The sequence below is a fragment of the Carcharodon carcharias genome, chromosome 23 (genome assembly GCF_017639515.1).
Source record: "Carcharodon carcharias isolate sCarCar2 chromosome 23, sCarCar2.pri, whole genome shotgun sequence".
In the NCBI taxonomy this organism is placed as follows: Eukaryota; Metazoa; Chordata; class Chondrichthyes; order Lamniformes; family Lamnidae; genus Carcharodon; species Carcharodon carcharias.
Window position 1 is genome coordinate 7,964,965 of NC_054489.1, and position 25,159 is coordinate 7,990,123.

Sequence of the window (25,159 nt, forward strand, 5' to 3'; positions counted from 1 at the left end):
TAAGTATTGTTTCCCAATCCATCATAGCCAACTCGCACCTCATACCATCGTAGTTTCCTTTATTAAGATTCAGGACCCTAGTCTCAGAATCAACTACATCACTCTCCATCTTGGTGAAGAATTCTATCATATTATAGTCGCTCATCCCCAAGGGGCCTCGCACAATTAGATTTGCCAATTAGTCCTTTCTCATTACACAATACCCAGTCTAGGAAGGCCTGTTCTCTTGTTGGTTCCTCAATGTATTGGTCCAGAAAAACTCCAGGAATTCCTCCTCTATGGTATTGTTACTAATTTAATTTGCCCAATCTATATGCAGATTAAAGTCACCCATAATTACAGATTTTCCTTTATTGCATGCGTCTCTAATTTCCTGTTTAATGCCATTCCCAACATCGCCACTACAGTTTGGGGGTCTATATACAACCCCCACTAAAGTTTTTTGCCCCTTAGCGTTTCTCAGCTCTACATCGTTGGAGCAAATATCTTTCCTCACTATTGCATTAATTTCCTCTTCAACCAGCAATGCAACTTCACCGCCTTTTCCTTTTTGTCTGTCCTTCCTAAATACTGAATACCCCTGGATGTCCAGTTCCTATCCCTGGTCACCTGCAGCCATGTCTCCATAATCCCGACTATATTGTACCTGTTTATCTATTTGCGCGGTTAATTCATCCACTTTATTGAGAATGCTCCTCGCGTTAAGGCACAAAGCCTTAAAGCTTGTCTTTTTAACGTTACTTGTCCCATTCCCACTATTTTTCACTGAGGCCCTGTTTGATTCTTGCCATTGATTTCTCTATCACTTTTCTTATTCCCCTTTCTGTCTTTTGTTCTTGTCTTTGATTTCCCTTCCTCTGACTCCTTGCATAGGTTCTCATCCCCCTGCCATTTTAGTTTAAACCCTCCCCAACCACTCTAGCAAGTATTCCCCCTAGGACATCAGTCCCGATCCTGCCCAGGTGTAACTTGTCTAGTTTGTACTGGTCCCACCTCCTTCAGAACCGGTCCCAATGCCCTAGGAATCTGAAACCCTCCCCCTCACGCCATCTCTTCAGCCACGTATTCATCTGATATATCCTGCTATTTCTACTCTGACTGGCACGTGGCACTGGTAGTAATCCTGAGATCACTACCTTTGAGGTCCTAATTTTCAACTTACTTCCTAACTCCCTATATTCTGCTTTTAGGACCTCATCTCTTTTTTTACCTATGTCGTTTGTACCAATGTGTACCACGACCATTGGCTGTTCACCCTTCCCCTTCAGGATGTCCTCTAGCCGCTCTGACACATCCTTGACCCTAGCAGCAGGGAGGCAACATACCATCCTGGAGATGTGTTTGCGGCCACAGAAACACCTATCTGTTCCCCTTACAGTTGAGTCCCCTATAACTATTGCATTCCCACACTTTTTACTCCTCCCCTTTGCAGCAGAGCCAACTGCGGTGGAACGAATTTGGCTGTTGCTGCTTTCTCCTGAGAAGCCATTCCCCCCAACAGTATCCAAAGTTGTATATCTGTTCTGCAAAGTAATAGCCACAGGAGATTCCTGCGCTGCCTGCCTAGTCCTCTTGCTTTGCCTGGTGGTCACCCATTCCCTTCCTGTCTGTGGACTGTTAGCCTGCAGTGTGACCACCTCTCTATACATGCTGTCCATGATTCTCTCCACCTCGCGGATGCTCCACAGTGTCCCCAGCTGCCCCTCCAGCAGAACCCGGGCTTCCAGGAACTGCAGCTGGAGACACTTCCCGCACACATGCTGGCCCTGGGCACTGGAAATGTGCCCAGCTTCCAGACATACACCCAGGTCCTTCTGCTACTGCACCCCTTTTAGAGTGGCGCCCTTTATTTTGTACTGTCGCTCCATGTTCTTCCTACCAAAATGCATCATCTCACGTTTTATCGCATTGAACTTCATTTGCCACTTATCCACCAATTCCACCAACTTGTCTATGTCCTCTTAAAGTTCTACACCACCCTCCTCACAGCTCACAATGCTTCCAAGTTTTGTATATTTGAAGTATATAAGATTCTGAACAGTCTCGACAAGGTGGAAAACAAAAACAGAATTACCTGGAAAAATTCAGCAGGTCTGGCAGCATCAGCGGAGAAGAAAAGAGTTGACGTTTCGAATCCTCATGACCCTTCGACAGAACTAGGTGAATCCCAGGAAGGGGTGAAATATAAGCTGGTTTAAGGTGTGTGTGTGTGTGTGTGTGTGTGTGTGTGTGTGTGTGTAGGGGGGGGGGGGGGGGGAGAGAGAGATGATGTTTGGGGGGGGGGGAAGTGGAGGGGGGTGGTGTGGTTGTAGGCAAAAGCAGTGATAGAAGCAGATCATCAAAAGATGTCACAGACGGCAGAACAAAAGCACACATAGGTGTCGAAGTTGGTGATATTATCTAATGTGCTAATTAAGAATGGATGGTAGGGCACTCAAGATGTAGCTCTAGTGGGGGTGGGGGGAGCATAAAAGATTTAAAAATGTTTAAAAATAATGGAAATTGGTGGGAAAAAGAAAAATCTATATAATTTATTGGGAAAAAAAACAAAAGGAAGGGGGAAGAAACAGAAAGGGGGTGGGGATGGAGGAGGGAGGTCAAGACCTAAAGTTGTTGAATTCAATATTCAGTCCGGAAGGCTGTAAAGTGCCTAGTCGGAAGATGAGGTGTTGTTCCTCCAGTTTGCATTGGGCTTCACTGGAACAATGCAGCAAGCCAAGGACAGACATGTCGGCAAGGGAGCAGGGTGGAGTGTTGAAATGGCAAGCGACAGGGAGGTTTGGGTCATTCTTGCAGACAGACCGCAGGTGTTCTGCAAAGCGGTCGCCCAGTTTACGTTTGGTCTCTCCAGTGTAGGGGAGACCGCATTGGGAGCAATGAATGCAGTAGACTAAGTTGGGGGAAATGCAAGTGAAATGCTGCTTCACTTGAAAGGAGTGTTTGAGCCCTTGGACGGTGAGGAGAGAGGAAGTGAAGGGGCAGGTGTTACATCTTTTGCGTGGGCATGGGGAGGTGCCATAGGTGGGAGTTGGGGAGTAGTGCGTGATGGAGGAGTGGACCAGGGTGTCCCAGAGGGAACGATCCCTATGGAATGCCGACAGTGGGGGCGAAGGGAAGATGTGTTTGGTAGTGGCATTATGCTGGAGTTGGCGGAAATGGCGGAGGATGATCCTTTGAATGCGGAGGCTGGTGGGGTGATAAGTGAGGACAAGGGGGACCCTATCATGTTTCTGGGAGGGAGGAGAAGGCGTGAGGGCGGATGCGTGGGAGATGGGCCGGACACAGTTGAGGGACCTGTCAACGACCGTGGGTGGAAAACCTCGGTTAAGGAAGAAGGAGGACATGTCAGAGGAACTGTTTTTGAAGGTAGCATCATCGGAACAGATGCGACGGAGGCAAAGGAACTGAGAGAATGGGATGGAGTTCTTACAGGAAGCGGGGTGTGAGGAGCTGTAGTCGAGGTAGCTGTGGGAGTCAGTAGGCTTGTAATGGATAATGGTGGACAGTCTATCACCAGAGATTGAGACAGCGAGGTCAAGGAAGGGAAGGGAAGTGTCAGAGATGGACCACGTGAAAATGATGGAGGGTTGGAGATTGGAAGCAAAATTAATAAATTTTTCCAAGTCCCGACGAGAGCACGAAGCAGCACCGAAGTAATCATCGATGTACCGGAGAAAGAGTCGTGGAAGGGGGCCGGAGTAGGAATGTTCCACATACCCCATAAAGAGACAGGCATAGCTGGGGCCCATGTGGGTACCCATAGCCACACCTTTTATTTGGAGGAAGTGAGAGGAGTTGAAGGAGAAATTGTTCAGCGTGAGAACAAGTTCAGGCAGACGGAGGAGAGTAGTGGTGGATGGGGATTGTTCGGGCCTCTGTTTGAGGAAGAAGCTAAGGGCCCTCAGACCATCCTGGTGGGGGATGGAGGTGTAGAGGGATTGGACGTCCATGTGGATGTGGTGAGTCCAGAACTAGGGGACACTTTTAAAAATTAGGGGTCACCCTTTTAGGACAGAGATGAGGAAAAATGTTTTTCTCTGAGCGTTGTGCAACTTTGGAACACTATGCCTCAGAAGTTTGTGGAGTTGGGGTCGTTGAATATTTTTAAGCCAAAGGTAGATTCTTTTTAGGCAAGGGAATTGAAGGTTCTCGGGAAAGATAGGAATGTGGAATTTGAAACACAAACAGATGTGCCATGATCTTATTGAATTATGGCGCAGTCTTGAGGGGCTGAATGGCCGACTTCTATTTTGTATGTTCGTATCGTTCGCAAATATTGAAATTGTTCCCTGTGCACCAAGGACTAGATCATTAATATTTATCAGGCAAAGCAGTGGCCCTAATACTGACCCCTGGGACGCTCCATTACAAACCTTCCTCCACCCCAAAAAACATCCATTAACCCTTACTCCCTCTTTCCTGTCACTCAGCCAATTCTGTATCCATGTTGCTACTGTCCCTTTTATTCCATGAGCTATAATCTTGCTTACAACCTTAAAATGCCTTTTGAAAATCCATGTACACCACAGCAATAGCATTGCCTCATCAACCCTGTTAGTCACCTCTTAGAAAAAATCTAACAAGTTAGTTAAACATGATTTTCCATTAAGAAATCCATGCTGGCTTTCCTTAATTAACCCATATTTGTCCATGTCAGTTTTTACACTGCAAGTTGTTGGCTATGCCATCCGAAGAACCTGAAGGTGTCTTCCTTGTCTATGGTTGAACTTTTGCCTGTGTTGGAAGGCTGTGAGTTCAAACCCCGTTCCAGAGACTTGGGGCAGAATTTTCCCGTTGGCGTGCAGGGGTGGGACCCACACGCCCATGCTAAAAATGACGCGTGGTGACGTTGGGCGAGCGCCCTGATTTCACCGTGTGCCATCACAATATTTCGTTGGGTGGGCACGTAATGATCTCCGACGCGCACCCGCCATTAATTAACGGGCCACTTAAAGCCCTTGAGGCACCAATTGACAATGATTTTTCAGCACCCGTGCAATCTTCGGGTCATCGCACGGGCGCAACAGGCAGGCGGGTAAGAGACACTTGTATAAACCTCACCCACAGGCAGGATAAGAGGGCTCAGTGGGGGTTGCGAGTGTGCTCTGACAAGTATTTAATTTGCAAAGTAACTGATACTTGCCTGTGTGAGCTGCAATACTTCAAAACACATACCAGCTGCTTAGATTGGACTCAACCTTCAGGTCAGCACTCTGCAATGAAGAATTGTTTTTGGGCCTGCAGGTTTCAGGAAGCCTTCCCTTAGCCTGGGAATGGAGGCACCTCCTCTGAGGAGGAAGGGAGAGCTAAAAGGGGGAGGAGGCCAGGAGTGCACGTGCAGCCTCCAGGGGAGTCACCTTTGGGAGGAGAGGCACAGGCACAAGAGGTGCAGGACCAAGAGGTAGTCCAAGGAGGAAGGGGCCACAGAAGACACCACTATCCTGCTGCCTGGGTATACAGGTGGCGAAGCCACTATCTCAATATGCCTGAGGTGCAGTACCGAAGGAGGCTCCATCTCTCAAGGGAGATAGTCAACTATGTCTGTCAGATGATTGGGCCTGAGATTGCTGCTGTGTGGGTGGACAGCCCATGCCAGTAGTTCTAAAGATCACAGCTGCCCTCAACTTCTATACCTCTGGTTCCTTCCAGGGGTCGGTGGGTGACCTTTGCATTGTCTTCCAATCAGCTGTCCGCACTTGTGTCAAGCAGGTTACAGATGCTCTGTTCAGACGTGCATTGACCTTCATCCACTACCATTGGGACCAGGCAAGCCAGACACAGCGAGCCAGAGGCTTCGCGGTGATTGCTGGGTTCCGCCATGTCCAGGGTGCTATAGACTGTACACATGTGGCCATCAAGGCGCCAGCGGGTGAGCCCGGTGCCTTCGTCAACACGAATACCTTCCACTCCATGAACGTGCAGATAGTGTGTGACACAGGATGCAGACTCTACAAGTCTGTGCAAGATACCCAGGCAGCTCCCACGACGCCTACATCCTCAGACACTCCCTGGTGCAGGGGCTCTTCAGTGCTCCAGCCTGGCTGGATGGATGGCTGCTGGGTGACAAGGGCTATCTCCTCAGAAGGCGGCTCATGACACCTCTCCACCAGCCAAGAAGCTGAGCAGCGGTATAATAAGAGCTAGGTGTCCACAAGGGCTGTGGTGGAGAGAGCCATCGGCCTTCTCAAAATGCACTTCCAATGCCTGGACCATTCAGGAGACGCACTCCTGTACTCCCCAGATCATGTGTTGCTGATAGTGGTTGCATGCTGTGCTCTCCACAGTCTTGTGATGGAAAGGGGGATGCTGTGGACAAAGAAGATGTGGACGCAGTGGCTGCGGCTGTACACAATGAGTCCAGCAGTCAGTACAAGGATGAGCATGCACAGGGAAATGCTGAGGGGGTAGATGCTGACCCGGGCATACTCCAGGGAGGTAGAGAACCTGGGAGGCTTCAATCCAACGAACCTTCAGCTAGCACACCACATGTGGACCTCCAGGACAATTCTGGGCTGCAGGCTCTATACTCAATACCTGAGTGTAAAGTCTGCTTGGACAGGAACATTAACTAAAGGCCTTGTCAATAAAGCTGAATATCCCACAAATCACTCATAACATTATTGATAACCATCCACCTGCAAAAGAAAAGAGGCACCCTCAGCCATGGTGACATGTCTGAATTTAATGGTGTAACAAAAGGAACTTAAGAGAACAAAATGACAAAAAGGTGTTCAACATCACACCAACTCATAAAGACCTTATTGTGGGCCAACACAAAAGCACCAGTGATAAACCTGTGGTGTGCCTAAGGTGCCTTATGTTTATGCTTTCGGGGTTACGTCTTGGTGCTGCCCCCTTGCTGGGACTGGCATCGGAGCCAGCCTGCTGATTCTGCTGTCCTGTTGGCCTCGATGATCTTGGCGGCCGTCCTCTGGCCCATGGAGCCTGTGCTGGTCTTGCCTGGGAGGGAGTTGCCAGTTCCACAGTTGGCATCTCCCCAGTCATTGCAGCCTCATCGGAGGCAAAGGGGTGGAGGAGCTGCTGCCCTCATCCGGAGCGCCCTGAGAGGAGCCCGTAGAGACGACACGCAGCTGCTGCGCTGATGTGAGGTCAATTCGTACATCCCTGCTCACTGTGAATGGATGGGCACTGAGCTGGGAAATTTGGTGCCCAGACCATCTCCCACACTGGCACTGTCCAGCTGCCCATCCTTGGACTGACTGCTGGACTCATTGTGTACAGCCGCAGCCACTGCGTCCACATCTTCTTTGTCCACAGCATCCCCCTTTCCATCGCAAGACTGTGGACTGTGGAGAGCACAGCAACCACTATCAGCAACACATGATCTGGGGAGTACATGGAGGACGCATGGCGCTTGGCCATGAGGCTCATTGCATTAGTGATGATCCGCGTAGACTCCTCCACCACAGACACACCAAGCCAAGCATAGCCTCATGTATCTCCACCAGATGCTCCTGCACACCCTGCCACATTTCCTGTGTTTGCTGCGTCGCGGCCGACTCCAGAGGCACATCATCCACCATCAACTGAGCATATGCCTGGTCCCCTACAGTCCTCTGACTGCTGGCGCCATGGGCACTCCCTGTCTCTGCCAGCTCCTCCAGCGACTGTGAAGTGCACTCACCGCTGTGCCCCGGGACACTAGCCAATGATCTAATTCCCACCGAGGTGCTAGTATCTGCGCTGGTGTCTGCCTGGCAGAGATGGTGTAATGCTGATGAGTCCGAGACTTCAGGGCCCTCAAGTATGAGAGGGGACCCCTGCTGCTCCTCCTCCTGACCCTGCTCCGCTAATGCTGGAAGGAGGAACAAGGACGTTTGATTAGATAACATGGAGACAATGTCAATGTGCATCCCTGTACCCTGGATCATTATGCGCTTATCCTTCCACAAGCAATGGTCAAGCCATGTTGCAAACTTCAATCACTGAACATTCAGCAGTGCCATGGCTGCTGGGGGAACAATGGTGATCTCAGTGCTAGGCAACTGTACCTGCCCATGGCACCCCAGCCTCACTGACACCAGTGGACCTGGTCGCATGGCACCTCTCCAGATCTAGGGCTAAGGAGAGAAGAGCTTAGTGTTACTTGTACCTGGACTCTATTTGTGGATGGCCCCCCCCAACCAGAGTGGGACATTGCAGGACTCCAGTGCCTCCTCACCCTGCAGCTGACGAACACTTGCACTCACAAAGTTGCCAGGCTTGTCTCCAAGGCCCCCCCCGCCACCCCGCTGGCCAAATGGCCAAATGCTGCCTACATCACACTTGGCATCACATGGCAAGGAGGCGCAAGCATGTGAAGTGCAGAGGGCAGCAGATCGATCAGTGCCAACGCCACTTTGAAGCTCCCTTCCCAGCATGTCATCACCCTGATTTTGACATGTCCTGCAGTTCTAGCACTGCGCCCAGGTGCAGCTCCTCCAGGTTGCCCCCAAAACAGTAATTGGGTGTCACTGTACCATATGCTGCGGGTGCAGGACCCATCTCATCACCACCCTTTCAGGGTGACCTAGGCATGGACAATATCTGCTGCAAGAACACATGCCATCAATGATTCAATGCAGTCACTACACTCAGATTTGGTGGGGGAAGACTATCTCCGCCACCTCCTCCCAGTCATGTTTGGTCATGTGCGGGGCCTCCTCCTCCCAACCTGGGGTGCCAGGACCTCCCACCTTGCTGCTGCCTCCTCGAGGAGGGCAGCAAGGCAATTGTCCAAAAAACGAGGGGCGCAGTGCCCCCCTGCCTGGCGTGCTTACCAGCAGTGCCCTGAGGAGCCCTTCCAGTAGCCATGTTTGATAGCCTTTGAAAGGCTGCAGCAGCTTTTTTAAACAGGCCGCTGGGTCATCATTGGTCATGGCAGCCCCGCCTTCGCCCACCCACTCCTGCTGTCCTTGGGAGCTTTAATTCGTGCTGGGCGGGCCTTAATTGGCCCGCCCGTGTAAAATGGTGGCGCGGACCTGATCACGGGCGGTGATTGCGTCCGCTTCTGTGTACTCCCGCTCCGCCAACCCGCCAGCCAGAAAATTCTGCCCTTGAGCACATAATCTTGATCAGCATTTCAGTGCAACACTTGAGGGAGTGTTGCGTTGTCAGAAGTGCCATCTTTCAGAGCTGTTGTTAAACCAAGACCCCATCAGCCTCCCCAGATGGACATAAAAGAACCCATGACATTATTTAAAGATGTGCAAGAGAGTTCTCTACAAGGTCCTGGCCAGCACTTACCCCTCAACGAACAGTTGCTCTAGTGATTTATTTAATTGCTGTTTGTGGAACCTATGTGTGCATAACATTTCTTGCATTATGATAGTAGACACACTTCGAAAAGGCCACACTGACTGTAAAACATGTTGACATTCTGCCGTGAAAGGTGCATGTCCTTTTCCTTTGCCAAACAGAGGTTAAGCTAGGAGAGAGAAAAATGGGAAGGTAACTTTCTGAACTGCAGTCATAACATCTGTTGGCTAGCTGAAAAGTATCTGCAAAAGGCCAAGGAGCAGGTCACCCTTTCCTCTCAGCTATGTAGTGGTTGATGCTGTGGTTGAACTGTATCAGCAACAAAACAAGATTTATTAAAAAAGAAACTACACAGCTGGTGGTGTGTGCTTCAAACACAAGTTCTGGGTTTTTCAGAGAAAGGGAAAGAGATGAAGAGTGATTGGAGGACCAATCACAGTAGGGGTGCTGTCTGAGAGAAATTATATATTTGAAATTCTTGGTTCAACTACTTGTGGAAATAAGCTACATGTGCACTTTGTGTATTTAATGGAGCAACATCTAAGGATCTCAGATGATGGTGTTGCATCTGTATAATTTGGATATGAGGAGGATGTAATTGTAATCTAGTGTAGAGAATGAATCAAGTTCCAACTGTGGACAGACAAACAAAGGAACTTTTGTAATAGTTAATGTGCTTTATTGAACCTAACATCATACTGTTTACACTCTGAACTCCAATTTGTATATAATATTGCTTCAAACAGTAAGTTGTGTCTTCAAAGACATATTTTAAATTCACTCTTTGAAAACCATTTTGTTTTCCTCAGGGGATCGTATTGTGAAGGTGAATGCAGAAAGTATAATTGGCAAAACATATTCTCAAGTAATATCCCTAATTCAAAACAGGTAAGTTAACATATTAAAAAACAACCACTTGATTTTTCCTTTATCAGTGATCACTGCCATGCAGCTACCTTCACTCCAAAGGTATTGCAGTAATGTGTGCAAACATGTCAGTGTAATTCAGTTGGAATCAAGAGGAAATGTCATCATTCGGTAAAAGGGGCCTTCCCTCTCTGTTTGGGAGAGGTGTCATATGGCTAGTGCAATTGCATTCTGGTGAGAGAGTAGTTTCAATTTTCTTTGAACCCTTAATGAATTTAATGTACAGTGTGCATGCAAGCTCCCAGTAACCTTTCTACTAGTGAGCCACATTGGGTGTGTTCTGTGCTTTGGGTGTGCTGCCAGCTTCAATGTTTTAGCATCTGATTATTAGGGACATCAAGCTGCTGTCATTGTGTTAGCAGTCCTGTTGTAGCTTTTGGAATGTTTGATTATCTCAGCCTGTACCTATCACAATATCCTAATCGTATCCCCAACCAAATGTTAGGACATTTAATTTATATAGTGTTAATTGCTCTTGCTAGATCTCTCCTCAAATAGCATGGTTGGCAATAAAGAATTTGTTTGGTTCATTGTTGTGTTCTCCTTTTTACGAGTCCTTGGACTCAGCAATTTAATTTTTATGGCATAGTTCCATGGACTAAAATCAAGGAAAAAATATGTCAGTGACATTTATGCCATTGATGTAGATTTCATTTAACATGTCTTTTTTTTCTCCTTGTATTTAGTGAGGATGTATTGGAACTTTCAGTTATGCCCAAAGATGAAGACATTTTGCAGGTGGTAAGTTACAAAACTTTAATTTTTCTTCTTTCCCTGTTTCAGTCAATTAAGGTGCATAAGTTCTGACCCCTTAGAACTAAGACAGAGTCAGGTTTATAGCAGGAATATGATTGGTATTTATGGTATTAAGTTCTTTAAAATGAAATGCAATTAAGTTAAGATACAGACATTTGAATGAGGTGTAAGAGTGGCTTGCCTTGTACCATTGAGTTTGTTGTGTGGATCATATAAGGAATTACTGAATTTCTTTTTAACTAATATTTAAGATATGTGACCAGTCCACAGACTACTGTCACCTTTTATTTGTTTTTGCAACTTACCACGCAAGTTAACTGCAGGTACAGCAAGCAATTGGGAAAACAAATGGCATGTTGACCTTTATTACAAGGGGATCAGAGTATAAGAATAAAGAAGTCTTGCTGCAATTGTATAGGGCTTTGGTGACATCACATTTGGAATACTGTATGCAATTTTGGTCTCCATATTTAAGAAAAGATATACTTACACTGGAGGGCAGTACAGCGAAGTTTCACTAGATCAGTCTCTGGGATGGAAAGGTTGCCCTATGATCAGAGGCTGAGTAAACTGTGCCTATATTCTCTGTAGTTTAGAAGATTGAGAGGTAATGTCATTAAAGCATTTGTTTCAGTCTTCGTTTTTATTTTTGTTTAAATTTCCATCTTCCATATGTTCTGCACATGGTGCTGAAGCTTCTTCCACAGCTCACCGTAATACTGTGAGCAGCAGTGGGGATGGTTTCCTTTGCTGCAATCACAGAACCACAGAATCACACAGTGCAGAAGAGGCCCTTTGGCCCATCAAGTCTGCACTGACAATGTCTAGTAATATGTTGAATACATTTGGAAAGAGTTACTTTGGTCAGTATTTCTAGAAAAACTGTACATCTTTTCATCAGCAATATCAATCAGAAAAAAATAATGCTATAAATGAATAGAAGAAATTTTCCGGTGACATGCTGAACAAATAAACATGGCCAGAAGCAACCTGCAGGATTTTTGTCACAACAAGCCAGCTGAGACCTGCAATTTTTTGGGCACCCTGAGGTGGGGATTGGAGCTGAACAGGGCCTGAAATATCAGTGCTGGCTCTGCAAAGCTGTTCCTGGAGCCACCTGTGTTCACCAGGGCAGTGGGGGAGGGTGAGAATGTGATCCCGCCTGATCCCCAATTAAGGCCTCATAAGGTACTAGGACAAGAAGGACAATGAGGCTGTAGCCCCCGCATTGGACCTACTCTCAAAGAAGGAGCTTCCTGGAGTTGATTGAAGCTCAATGCCATGGAACACTGTGATTCTCCCAGCAGATGGTTGCAGTCATCGTGACCTGGCACCTCGCAGCACTGGTTGTCATGCTCTACCAGCAGCTGTCAAAATCACTGTGGCCTTGAACTTGCTTGGAAGGTGCCAGAATCAAAGATCAGCAGTGGACCTTTGTGGCATCTTGCAAATAACTGCACACCATTGCATCCCGCAGGTCACCGATATCCTATATGCCAGAGCTGGACAATACATTCATTTCATGACTGATGAGGTCTCTAGGGTGCAAAGGGCATTGGACTTCACTGCCAGCGCTGGGTTCTTCCAGGTGCAGGGCATAATTGGTTGCACCCATGTGACCATCAAGGCACCTAGTGAAAGGCCAATAAGATTCATCAACAGGAAGGGCTTCCTGTCCCTCAATGTTCAGCTCGTCTGCAAGCATAAAAGGAGCTTCCTTCATGTGTTTCATTCTCTAACAGTCCAGGCTGCCACAAATCTTCACTTCAAACCTGGATATTTTTGGATAGATCCTGGGGTGCAAAGGATATCCTTTGAAAAATGACGAAGAGAGTCCCAGACAGCAGCATAAAGGTGATACAATCAAAGTCATCTGCTCACCAGGACCTCTATTGAGCAGGCTTCTCAAAGTGCCATTCCTTGCCTGGAGCAGATTTAAATGGCAGCCACAGAAACGCCTGTCATGCGGATTTAAATCACACTTACACTTTCTTTGGCCCGCCTCTGCTCCCAAATCCGGGGCCTTGAATTGGCTGCCAAACCCAACTCCAATCGAATTAAGAGGTTGTTCCCTCCTTCCCCCTGTAGGTGAGTTTGAGGCCTAGAAACAGTCCCAAATTCCATTTCCTGCCTCCGTCATACAAATTCAGCCTCTGTATGTGGGCTGAATGTATGACGAATCAAGCTTTCCCATGGAAAAATGTATTAATCACCCAAGTGAACTGGGTTGCCAGACTGCTGACTGAGCTACTCATATTTCACAAGTTTATTTATTTTAAGTTCACGTCAGTTGTTTTTTTGTCAAATTTGAGTTTCTTTGAGCTTGTTAGATGTGCTGCAGGAGGTGATGTGCCTTGACAGTGTGAATGTACTTGCCTGAATGTAAAAGTTAAAGCGATCAGAAGGGAAGGAAGGGAAAATATTTAAGGAAAATTGAACTGTTTTTATTCAGAACTTATTCAGGGCTGACAGACATTTTGGAGTTCTTTGAGTCTGTAACTGACAGGGTAGATGAGGGGGAATCAATGAATATTTGGATTTTCAGAAGGCATTCAATTAAATGCCAGATTAGAGGTTGTGTTGCACAAGTTTGGGCTCATAGGACTGCGGGTAATATTTTGTATAGATTGAAGATTGTCTGGCAGACAAAAAACAGAGTTTGAATAACATTATGATTTTCAGATTGACGTGTTGTAACTGCTGGTATGCCATAAGGATCAATGTTTGGGCTCAACTATTTATAACCTATATAATTGACTTGCACTTAGACCCCTTATTTAATAAAGTCAGATTTGCTTACACAAAGAGGCTACTAAGGGATATAGACAGTTCAGTGACTGAGCCAGAAGGTGGAAAATGGATGCCGCTTACTGCATTCAAGCAGCAGGCTGCTGAGCTGGCAGGGGAGGATCGTGACCGTGCCTGTGCCTACAGCGAGATTGGTCTCCCTCAAGCATCTCATCAGGAAGCATGTGTAATCCAGATAATGTTGGAAAATCAAAGTGATTGATGAGTGCCATGTTTGGGCCAGTCTAGGCAGTCACTCATTCTCTCCATCCTAGGCCCAGCAGGAAGAGAGTGGGGCCAGCCACAGCATCTGAAGCAAGCCCCAGTCCCAAGGGTGACTTCATACCTGTACGCCATCACATCATTCATCTACACCAGCTCAGAGACACACACCTAGGTGGGTCATATATCTAGTTTCAGCTCGGGCATACGCTCTGGTGATAACCTTAAATACACGTGTTCATAGCAGAAGGATGCAGTGACAACCAAGGTCTCTGGCACTTAGAGAACTGTTGGAGAAGAAGCCTCTGCTAAGTCTGCATCAGATGATGAGCCTCTGGAAACGGCCATGGAGAAGAGGCTGTAGTATCAAAGAAACGCAGAGGAGCATCAGGCAGAGGCATCAGGCCCTCATCAGAATGGTATGAGAGGCAGAGGAGTGCGCCTGCATTCTCTCTGATGTTATGGCTCTGACATGCGAGCACATCAAGGTCTCCATGGGGAGGATGACGATGCCATGGAGAACCTCATCCAGTTGAATGCTCAGTTTCTGTCAGAGATGCACTTGGACCTGCATTCCACCACTCTAGCCATGGGTGAGCTTTTGCAGTAGCTACACGAGAGGGGGACTGGCACCTCGACTCCCCTCCATGTGCTCCTTCTCCTCAGGGAGTCAGGAGAGGGGCCCTTGGGCACCCACAGGAAGGAGGATGGTCAGGTGGACACCCCGGTGGACACTCCCAAGAGTGTCCATGTGGTCCCAATCCCCTCTGCCTGTGACCCCATCAGCTATAGCTGCTCAGGCAAGAGCGATGACTGCCTTTTGCGAGAGGCCTCCCACTCACACTATTCTGCTTTTCTCCACTGCCCTCGAGACTATGAAGAGACCTTATCACAATGGAAAGACTAACCACATGAGCACTTGTCAGGCAGGTCCATTCCCCCAGGAGGATGGAGGTTTGCAGTCCCAACTTGGCTGCCATTCACCTGTATGCCCCTGGTGGGCACCCCAGTCTTGCCCCACTTCTTCCCACCTCTGCCTGGAGCCAATGGTAAATTGCTCAGAGTGAACAGCAGCTGTACACCTTGCTGGGATCTCATTGTAGTCAGAGCCCTCTGGGCCAGACCTGCTACCTTCACTAGACAATGAGGATTTACAAAGCAACAAGGTCACATACAGTCTGCATAATAATTAGGGTTTCACTTTCGTTGTCCAGTTGTGCTGACCTTTAGCTCCACCCACCCGAGAAGACACACCCCCCCACCTTTGAAGTTTTACAGTTGGAAATTGAGGGTTTTTTTAATATTCATTCACTGGATCTGGGCTTCGCTGGCTGGGCCAGCATTTATTGCCCTTCCCTAGTTGCCCTTGAGAAGGTGGTGGTGAGCTGCCTTCTTGAACCGTTGCAGTACATGTGGTGTAGGTACACCCATAGTGCTGTTAGGGAGGGTGTTCCAGGATTTTGACCCAGCGACAGTGAAGGAACGGCGATATATTTCCAAGTCAGGATGGTGAGTGACTTGGAGGGGAACTTCTAGGTGGTGGTGTTCCCATCTACCTGCTGCCCTTGTCCTTCTAGATGGTAGCGGTTGTGGGTTTGGAAGGTGCTGTTGAAGGAGCCTTGGTGAATTCTTGCAGTGCATCTTATAGATGGTACACATTGCTGCTACTGCGCATCACTGATGGAGGAAGTGAATGTTTGTGGATGTGGTGCCAGTCAAGTGCTGCTTTGTCCTGGATGGTGTCAAACTTCTTGAGTGTTGTGGGAGCTGCACTCATCCAAGCAAGTGGGGAGTATTCCATCACACTCCTGACTTGTGCCTTGTAGATGATGGACAGGCTTTGGGGAGTCAGGAGATGACTTACTCATTGCAGGATTCCTAGCCTCTGACCTGCTGTTGTAGCCACATATGGCTAGTCCAGTTCTGTTCCACATCATTGGTAACCCCAGGATGTTTATAGTGGGGAATTCAGTGATGGTAATGCCATTGAACATCAAGGGGCAATGGTTAGTTTCTCTCTTGTTGGAAATGGTCATTGCCTGGCATTTGTGTGTCGCAAATGTTACTTGCTACTTGTTAGCCCAAGCCTGGATATTGTCCAGGTCTTGCTGCATTTGGACATGGACTGCTTCAGCATCCGAGGAATCGCAAATGACGCTGAACATTGTGCAATCATCAGCGAACATCCCCACTTTTGACATTATGATGAAAGGAAGGTCATTGATGAAGCAGCTGAAGAGGTACAACCTAGGACAATACCCTGAGGAACTCCTGCAGCGATGTCCTGGAGCTGAGATGACTGACCTCCAACAACCACAGCCATCTTCCTTTGTACTAGGTGTGACTTCAGACAGCGGAGAGTTTTCCATTTGATTCCCATTGACTCCAGATTTGCTAGAGTTCCTTGATGCCACACTCAGTCAAATGCAGCCTTGACGTCAAGGGCAGTCACTCTCACCTCACCTCAGGAGTTCAGCTGTTTTGTCCATGTTTTAACCAAGGCTGTATTGATATCAGGAGCTGAGTGGCCCCTGGTAGAACCCAAACTGGGCGTCAGTCAGCAGGTTATTGTTAAGCAAATGTCGCTTTATAGCACTTGCCTTCCATTACTTAATTAATGATCGAGAGTAGACTGATGGGGCGGTAATTGGCCAGGTTGGATTTGTCCTGTTTTTTGTGTACAGGACGTACCTGAGCAATTTTCCACATAGCTGGGTTGATGCTAGTATTGTAGCTGTACTGGAACAGCTTGGCTAGGGTACGGCAAGTTCTGGAGTACAAGTCTTCAGTACTATTGCCAGAATATTGTCAAGGCTTTGTAATTTCCAGTGCCTTCAGCCCTTTCTTGATATCACGTGGAGTGAATCGGATTGGCTGAAGACTGGCATCTGTGATGCTGGGGACCTCCGGAGGAGATGGGGATGGATCATCCACTGGGCACTTCTGGCTGAAGATTGTTGCAAATGCTTCAGCCTTATCTTTTGCACTGATGTGCTGGGCTCCTCCATCATTGAGGAGTCCCCTGTCATTTATGGAGTCCCCTCCTCCAGTGAGTTAATTCTCGACTGGATGTGGCAGGATTGCAGAGCTTAGTCTGATCCGTTGGTTGTGGGACCGCTTAGCTCTGTCTATCACTTGCTGCTTATGCTGTTTGGCACGCAAGTGGTCCTGTGTTGTACCTTCACCAGGTTGACGCTTCATTTTTAGGTATGCCTGATGCTGCTTCTGGCTTGCCCTCCTGCGCTCTTCATTGAACCAGGGTTGATCCCTTGACAATAGGGAGGGGTATGCCGGGCCATGAGATTACAGATTGTGTTTGAGTACAATTCTGCTGTTGCTGCTGATGGCCCACTGTGCCTCATGGATGCCCAGTCTTGAGTTGCTAGATCTGTTCAAAATCTATCCCATTTGGCATGGTGATAGTGCCACACAACACAATGGAGGGTATCCTCAATGTGAAGGTGGAACTTTGCCTCCTCAATGACTGTGCGGTGGCCATTCCTACCAATACTGTCATGGACAGATGAATCTGCGGCAAGCAGGTTGGTCAAGTATGTTTTTCCCTCTTGGTCCCCTCACACCTACCACAAACCTAGTCTAGCAGCTACGTCCTTTAGGACTTGGCAAGCTCAGTCTGTGGTTGAAGTCCCTCACCCAGAGTACATTCTATGCCCTTCAGTGCTTCCTCCAAGTGGTGTTCAACAATAAGGAGCATTGATTCATCAGCTGAGGGAAGGCGGTATGTGGTAATCAGCAGGACGTTCCCTTGCCCATGTTTGAGCTGATGCCATGAAAGTTCATGGGATCCAGAGTCGATGTTGAGGACTTCCAGGGCAACTCCCTCACCAGGGATGGTGGTGCCTGGGACATTATCTGTCAGATACAATTCCGTGAGGAAGATGTCAGGCTGTTCCTTGACCAGTCTGTGAGACACGCTCCCAATTTTGGCACTATCCCCCCCAGATATTAGTAAGGAGGACTTTGCAGGGTCGACAGAGCTGAGTTTGCTGCTGTCCTTCCCAGTGCCTAGGTTGATGTCAGGTGGTCCGTTCAGTTTCGTTCCTTTTTTGAGACTTTTTGGCGGTTTGGATACAACTGAGTGGCTTGTTTGGCCATTTCAGAGGGCATTTTAAGAGTCGACCACATTGTCCTGTGTTTGGAGTCACATGTAGACTAGGTAAGGAAGGCAAATTTCCTTTCCTAAAGACATTAGTGAACCAACAATCAACAATGGTTTCACAGTCATCATTAGACTCTTAATTCCAGATTTTCATCTGCTGTGGCGGGATTTGAACCCAGGTCCCCAGAACATTACCCTGGGTCTCTGGATTACTAGCCCAGCGACAATACCAATGCGCCATTGCCTCCTTGCCTTGGCCTGGAGCTGGCTCTGTCTCAGTATGGTGCATATATCATATCAGATTGTCCCCACCACCTTTTACCCTCCCTGTGTCACCACCAACTTTTCCCCCTATCACCATCAATCTCCCCTCGATGTCACCTTCACTCTCCCCTCCTTAAGCCTTCCTTGAGCCATCCCACCTCACCATGGACTCTATCACGGTCCATTTGGACATGCCTTCCCTCCTTGCTGAGCCCACACCTGTCACCATTCCTATGCCCACCCTGATTCTCCCCACTCCTGTAATCCATGTCACCATCCTTGTCCCCCCTCCAGATGAGAACTATACCTGCCATCCCTGGATCCTGACCCTACTACCTTATCACATCCCACTTTCCCCTCCCCTTCACAGTCACTGCCCCCTCCTAGCACCAGCAACCCCCAGTTCTCCCCCTAGGATTCCAACGTTGACTTGACCTACTCCTGCCTTTGAAACAGTCTGCCCCCCCCCCCGGCTCCCTCGCCTGTCTTCATGGCCCTTCCTCCCCATCCCCCTTCATGCTTTCCTCCCCACCCCCCCTCACTCCGCCCAGAAACTTCCCTTCCCTTCTGATCCGGGATCCCCCCCCCCAACCAAACTTTGTGTCTTCTACCCACCCCCTCCTTCATCTCCTCTGGACTCCCTGCCCTTCCCAGGTGCACGCCATGAATATGCAGTCAGGTAGCAGAACAGCATAAATTCCTGCTGGCAGGGCAGAAGATTTGATGGGGGGCACAAGATTCCAGTTTGTTGGGTTTTAAGGAGCGTGCATGAGATGCAAAATGGGTTCACACCAAGCTTCAGCAGAGAACCCAACCCCCCATGAATATCTGGAGGGGAAGATCCTGACCTGATTTCCCGATATCGGGAAACTGATTTTTTGCACCCCGCCATATCTTTCACCCCATCCTGCCACAAATCCTGGCAATGGCAGGAGGGGACAATTCTGCCCTAGATTTGTGTATTTTAATATGTTTGAAAGGGAAGTATGTTGTCCTGTTCTCAATGATATTTTCAGAAAGTTGCTGGTCAAAAGGAAAGATTGGGTGGAAACTCTCCCCTGTACTGTATAAAAACTTCATGTTAACTTTTGCACTGCTACTGCAGTTTTTGAAGTCTCCGGCGATTCTTTCCAAAATAACCTGCATGCTTTCCTTGCCAACTCTGGGTGTAGCTACATTCCTGTGGTCTTAGGTGAACTGCCAGTGAAGTCGTATATGGATGTAAGGAAATTACCCAGCTGTGACGTCACCTTGATATATTGCATGAAGTCTCAGAGAGGGATCATTAGGAAAACTGCTGCTGGTCTGTTCACAGTATTGGAGGATCTGCACTTGCACAATGACGAGTTAAGAACGTGGTGAATTATTTCTTTGCATACCAAATTGTGAGTCAGAAGTAGCAGTGGGATTGTATAAGAGTTAGTTCAGCTAAGGAAATTTTTTTTTACGGAAAATCCTGCTTGCAATGAAGAGAAGTTAAACAAGGTAATGAAAGTTCCATTGGTATTGTTTTGATACCCTTTCTCTTCTACTCAGAAAACACTCAAATGACTAAACAGCTACATTTTTGGTTTCTATCAAAGCAACAACATAGGTAAATTACAGATTAGTTTTAATGTATTTAATGAGGTTATGTAAAATTGTAGTCTATTCCAATCGAGGCTCACTTCCTGTTTATAAAAAGATAAAATGATTTGTTGATTGATGCAACAATGTGTTCAATTGACAGTCCATGTGTGTACTGCACCTCACTGGTTATGCAACAGGATTTCAAATCTACCTGTGCTGTTGGGAGATGCATCAAGCAGGTAGCAAAGGCTATTGCTCAGAGGGAAGGAAAATCAGAAAGCTTTTCTTTGCTTAGGGTTCTCAAGTACTTATTAGCAGCCACTTTAAGCAGACAGCCCTGGGAGGAGGTTACCAGCTAACCAGGAGAGTGTTTTTTTTGGAGAAAACTCTGATGGAAGAGAAAATTTTTTTTTTATTAAGGTATATGAATTTCAGATCACATGAGGGTACCCTAAGAAAGCTTATTTAACTACTTCATGTAGGTTATACAAATCCTATGCGCTACATATAAGTGTTTTGCAGTAAGAACTAATGCTACTTGTGATTCATTTTGGGGAGGAAAATGTTTAGTTTTATGAATACCTACAGTTGTCTAATTAAATCACTTTTCTTTAAAGTACAACCCAAAAGAGTTATGAGAAGAAAATATTTAGTTTTGCATAGTGCTTGTTTCTATACTATTTCACACTACACATAATTTAACTAATCAGTAAATAATTGGCTTCTTTTAACCCTTTACATTTGTATCCAGTCTTTGCTAAACATGAAATAATACATACAGATTTTTAAACTCCTATTCTTGAGCAGCTGCAAAATGCTATGGGAGAATAGTTTGGGTTATTAAGCTCTTTGATATCTTCCCTTTGTGTGGAAAATTACTTGTCTGATGTTTTGTGGATGAGAGTGGGTCACATTTAGGATGAAGGACTTCAAACTTACTTCAATCCTTCAGAGACTCCAAAAGACAGCTCTGCGGTTACACTAGGGTGGTTTTGTAATACAATAGACATTTTTTCACATGTAGTACAAACTGTTCTTCTTTTCAGATATGGAATATGGTTGCCCATGTAAAAATTGTTCACTTGAAAGATAAAATTGCCACAGAAAGTGATGGGAAACTTATGTTAATGGCATGACGTGTTTTTACTTCCCTTTGTCAATTTAGTTTGTCCGTAGGAGTGAGTGAATGGTTATGTTATCATATTTCTTACTGTGCTGTCGATGTTGTATGCTTCGTACTATAAAGCTGATAGGTTGCACCATGTCCATTTGTCCTCAAACTCAAACAAAATTTTAGATTTTCATTAAATTTGGGTCCAAGGCATATCAGTGTACTGTTCACACAGACAACCTACGCAAATAAACCTCAAATTTACTTCAAGTTTAGGTATGATGATTCTTGTTTTGATTGAGTTGTTCTGAAGTCCCATTCTATACACGTTGATCTGGCATAAACTGGGCTTGCAAAATGCCTTGCTACATTTCAGTGGTTCTTTGATGTTTTTGATTTGTTTTGCGACATGGATGATAAATGGAAAAACGATACGGGATACACAATTTCTGTTAGAAAATGGCTCTCACTCAAGAATATTTTCTATCAACGTCTCCTTATTTTTCTGATATTGTTTGTACATGCAAATATATATGCAAGCAGTTAAAATAAGTCTCGTTGACATCAAGGGAAATATTTCAAACATGAGTTACTTTGAGGTACAGTGACTATTGAAATGTGGTGAAATGGTTTGGAGTAGTTACTGAAATTATAATTTAAAGGAACAGAGGCACCTTGAGTTAATACTTGTTCCTCTAACGTTATTGAGCTATTTCACTTGTTTGCCCTCAGTTTTTCGTATTCACGCAAGTTCTCCAATGATGCCACCAGGGCTTATAGCTAAAGAAAACTATTCCAAAGTATATCAATTAAGAATTCATATTAAAGAGGTTGTTTCTCTTTTTAAATCATGAATGTGCTTTTCAAATAGCTGAAAATTAACTTAGTTTCCTTTTGCTTGTAATGCAACATGGACTCCTGGCTTTTGTTGCACCATTTTTTAACCCTAACTATCCTAGAAAAATTGAAGACTTTTCAGGGTATTCTTTAACTGTTTCCCATTGTTTTCTCCTCGTTCTTGCTTCTATGCAGCCTCCTTCAGTTGGGAGGGCAGGCGAGCAAGCTGTGTACTTCTGCCTGGCTTCAGCACCAATACCATCCCATATTCAGCTGACAGTAGACACTTGTGAGGTGAGATGACCTAAAATAGCCTTTAACCTCAGCCAATCCTTCCTGCCTCGTTTCTTTGCAGCCACAGGTTTCTCCCCCACCCCCTTCCCAACCAAGTGGCTTGACGTAGAACTGAAGAACTTTATCACAACAAGATGTAATTCATTACTAACTGTTACAGAACCAATTAACAAGGAATGCCGAACATTCAGCAAAATAACAGTGGCTGGTACTTTAACAGGCAATATTTACCATGATATCATGAGCACATTTATAGAAATATTTCTATCTTTTCACATGTTTAAGGCACAACAAAGCGTTGATGAAGTACGTGCTGATTCCATTTCTGCGTTACTCACTCATACATAATAGTTAAGATAGAGTGGGGAAGAAGTTTGTGAGATACTAAATGTCAAGTAGAAACTCATTAAATAGTACATGTTCTGATTATCTGGGTTACAAGGTTTTATGGTATTCATTCCATTGTAATCATCAGTTTGCATGAAAGTGAAGCATGAAAATCGTTTTGTTGTTACAATGTAATAATAATCTAGAATCTTATTTAAAGTTACCAAAGTTACCAACTGCTTACAGCACTATACTAATGTTTGTGAGTATAACTTTTAATAATTGTAGTTTCTCATCTCTTTAAGTAAAATCTTCAATTAATAGAAGTCAAAGTCAAATAAAAGGAAAATGTCAAATGTTAGACAGCAGGCCAATCAGCATCTGTTAACAAGAAAATACACTAAGAAATTTTTGTGTGTGTACACACCCTTCATAAGACCTCAAAATTGTGGAAGGTTCCCTCATATGTGATTGATTAACAGAGAACTTCTAAGAAATTCAGTGGAATCTAGGCATATTGCAAAATAATTGGCTTGGGAATTAGCTCTGCAGTAGTGACTGGCAACAGACTAACTTGTTCTCTATCTCAGTCCATGTTAAAGTTGCATGGTAGGTTTGTGAAACTGTTAGCACAAATACAGGATTCCATGGCTTAACCGCTACCATGATTAATACAAATTATTAGTGTTGAAAATTAATTTTTCTTCCACTGAGCTAACTAATTGTACTTGAGTTATTTTTGGCTGCTAAATCTTCAACTTGCTGAGAATCTAGGATTACCTGTTACCAGTTAACACAATCAGTAATTTTTCAAGTGTAATCATTTTCATTTTCTTCAATTTTACAGGCCTATTCTCAGGATGCTTATCTGAAAGGCAATGATCCATATTCTGGTAGTGCTCAGCACATACCAGAGCCGCCTCCTATATGCTACCCTCGACATTTGGCCATGACCCAAACCAAGGAGCCTTTACTGACAGAGCCTTCACGGGGACGGCAGGTGGACAATAGGATTTACAACGCTGGCTCAGTTTCTGATAGAGGATTTTACTCTGACCCATCCTCACCTCCGGACAGTGTTACCACAACTAGCCCACCTGCTAGCATATGGAGCGAAGGAAGGGCTAGAGCACGATCGTCAGATATTTTGGCTGAGATTGGAGCAGGTCATTCAAGCCATTTGCACCACATGGAGGAGATACAGTATGGGATGAAACCGAGATCAGTTGTAGTGAGAGGAATGCCTGTTCCTTCCTCTTCTAATGCAACCCAAGGTAGCTCTGTTCCGCAGGGCCAAACCAGCAGTAAATATGGTTCAGGTAGCGCTGCTGTGCAAGATAGGTATGAGGGACATTCTAAACATATTCCTTTTTCATCAGTCTCAAACCACAACATTTATTCGGGTCCAAAGAGTAATATTGGTCAGAGGAGTTGCATCAGTTCTGAGGGCAATGTGAAAAATGACTATTTTCATTCTGATGTTAGGACGTCATGGGAACGACTTGGCAGCCCTAAAACAATCAAACAGCAATATAACCTGCCCAGCTGGCGATCAGCACAGTTACCACGTCGAAGCTCATCCGAGGATCGCTGTTATTCAGCTATGCCCCCAAAATACAGGAGTTTCTCTCAGGACAGACTTGAGGAGACCTCATTACACAAACATTGGCCTCACAGTGCTTCCCAGGACACACTACTTGCACCTATGGGTGAATCATGGAGTTATCGAACGCGGTCAGAAGATTATCTGGGAAAATGTGATCGATCTTTGGAGAACCTAACATGCGATGCCTTTACAGCAGCTGGGGATAGATTAATAAGGACACATTCAAGGACTGGAGCAACAACTGATGGGATTTCAAGGTCTGGTGGACAAGAACAAATCTTTTGCCAACAGTATAGACCAGCAGGCCATTCATCAGGAAATCCTATGATGCATGGTCAGAAGCATTCATCCCAACAGAACTCTGGCAACATAAATGCATATTACAATAACAGTAACTCTAGGGTATCTATTCCTCCTCCGCAACAATGCAGGAACAATAGTGGTCATGCTCAATCTGTAAAGAGAACAGATGTTGTGCATGTCGATCAGCTGTCTGTCAGTGTTTCTCAAAATAAAATATCTCCTCTTTCAGATAGGTCAATATTTGGTTCTACTTTGACTGCTGGTGCTCCGAAGGCTGATCGTTGTACACCCTATCAAGTTCAGAGAATTGATGTGCCTGTGGTTCGAGACCAAAGACTGACCAATCATGATCGGCAGGGTGGATTGTACCCACAGCAGACAGACAGGAAGTCTGACAAGGGTGCAGTACTTCAACATGAGATCCGACCAGTTGCTGTCACAAAGCCTGGCGCTTCCCAAACCTCTGAATATGTCAGTGAGATTCCTCTGGGGTTTTTACAGAAGGAGCAGGAAACATCGCAAACAAATGAGGCTGTCATTTTAAGGCAAAAACCTCCGACTGGCCGTAGGGTGCCGCATCCTCTCAGGCACCCAGCATATCTGGTAGCTGTGGATTTACCAGAGCTACCACCTGCAAATTTGTTGCCAGCTGACAAATCTGAAAATGTGTCATTGCAGCAGACAAATGGAAAGCTGGTAGGGTCAGCTGGAAAATCATCAGAGGATTCCTTGGCTTCAATTCCATATATAGGTATGTAGAAGAAATGATGAAGGATAA

At 46.0% G+C, this 25,159-nt stretch overlaps 1 protein-coding gene across 6 annotated transcripts in view; it reads left to right on the forward strand.

The window, feature by feature from the left end:
• Positions 1–25,159, forward strand: part of LOC121269194 (rho GTPase-activating protein 23-like) — a 506,984-nt gene that overhangs the window by 356,471 nt on the left and 125,354 nt on the right. For 5 of the 6 annotated variants that reach the window (XM_041173725.1, XM_041173724.1, XM_041173727.1 and 2 more), the window contains 4 exons: positions 10,068–10,146; positions 10,872–10,926; positions 22,047–22,145; positions 23,320–25,132. In XM_041173725.1, the coding sequence (XP_041029659.1) occupies positions 10,068–10,146; positions 10,872–10,926; positions 22,047–22,145; positions 23,320–25,132 (2,046 nt within the window). The remainder of the gene's footprint in view (positions 1–10,067; positions 10,147–10,871; positions 10,927–22,046; positions 22,146–23,319; positions 25,133–25,159) is intronic. The other variant, XM_041173723.1, reaches the window with a different exon arrangement.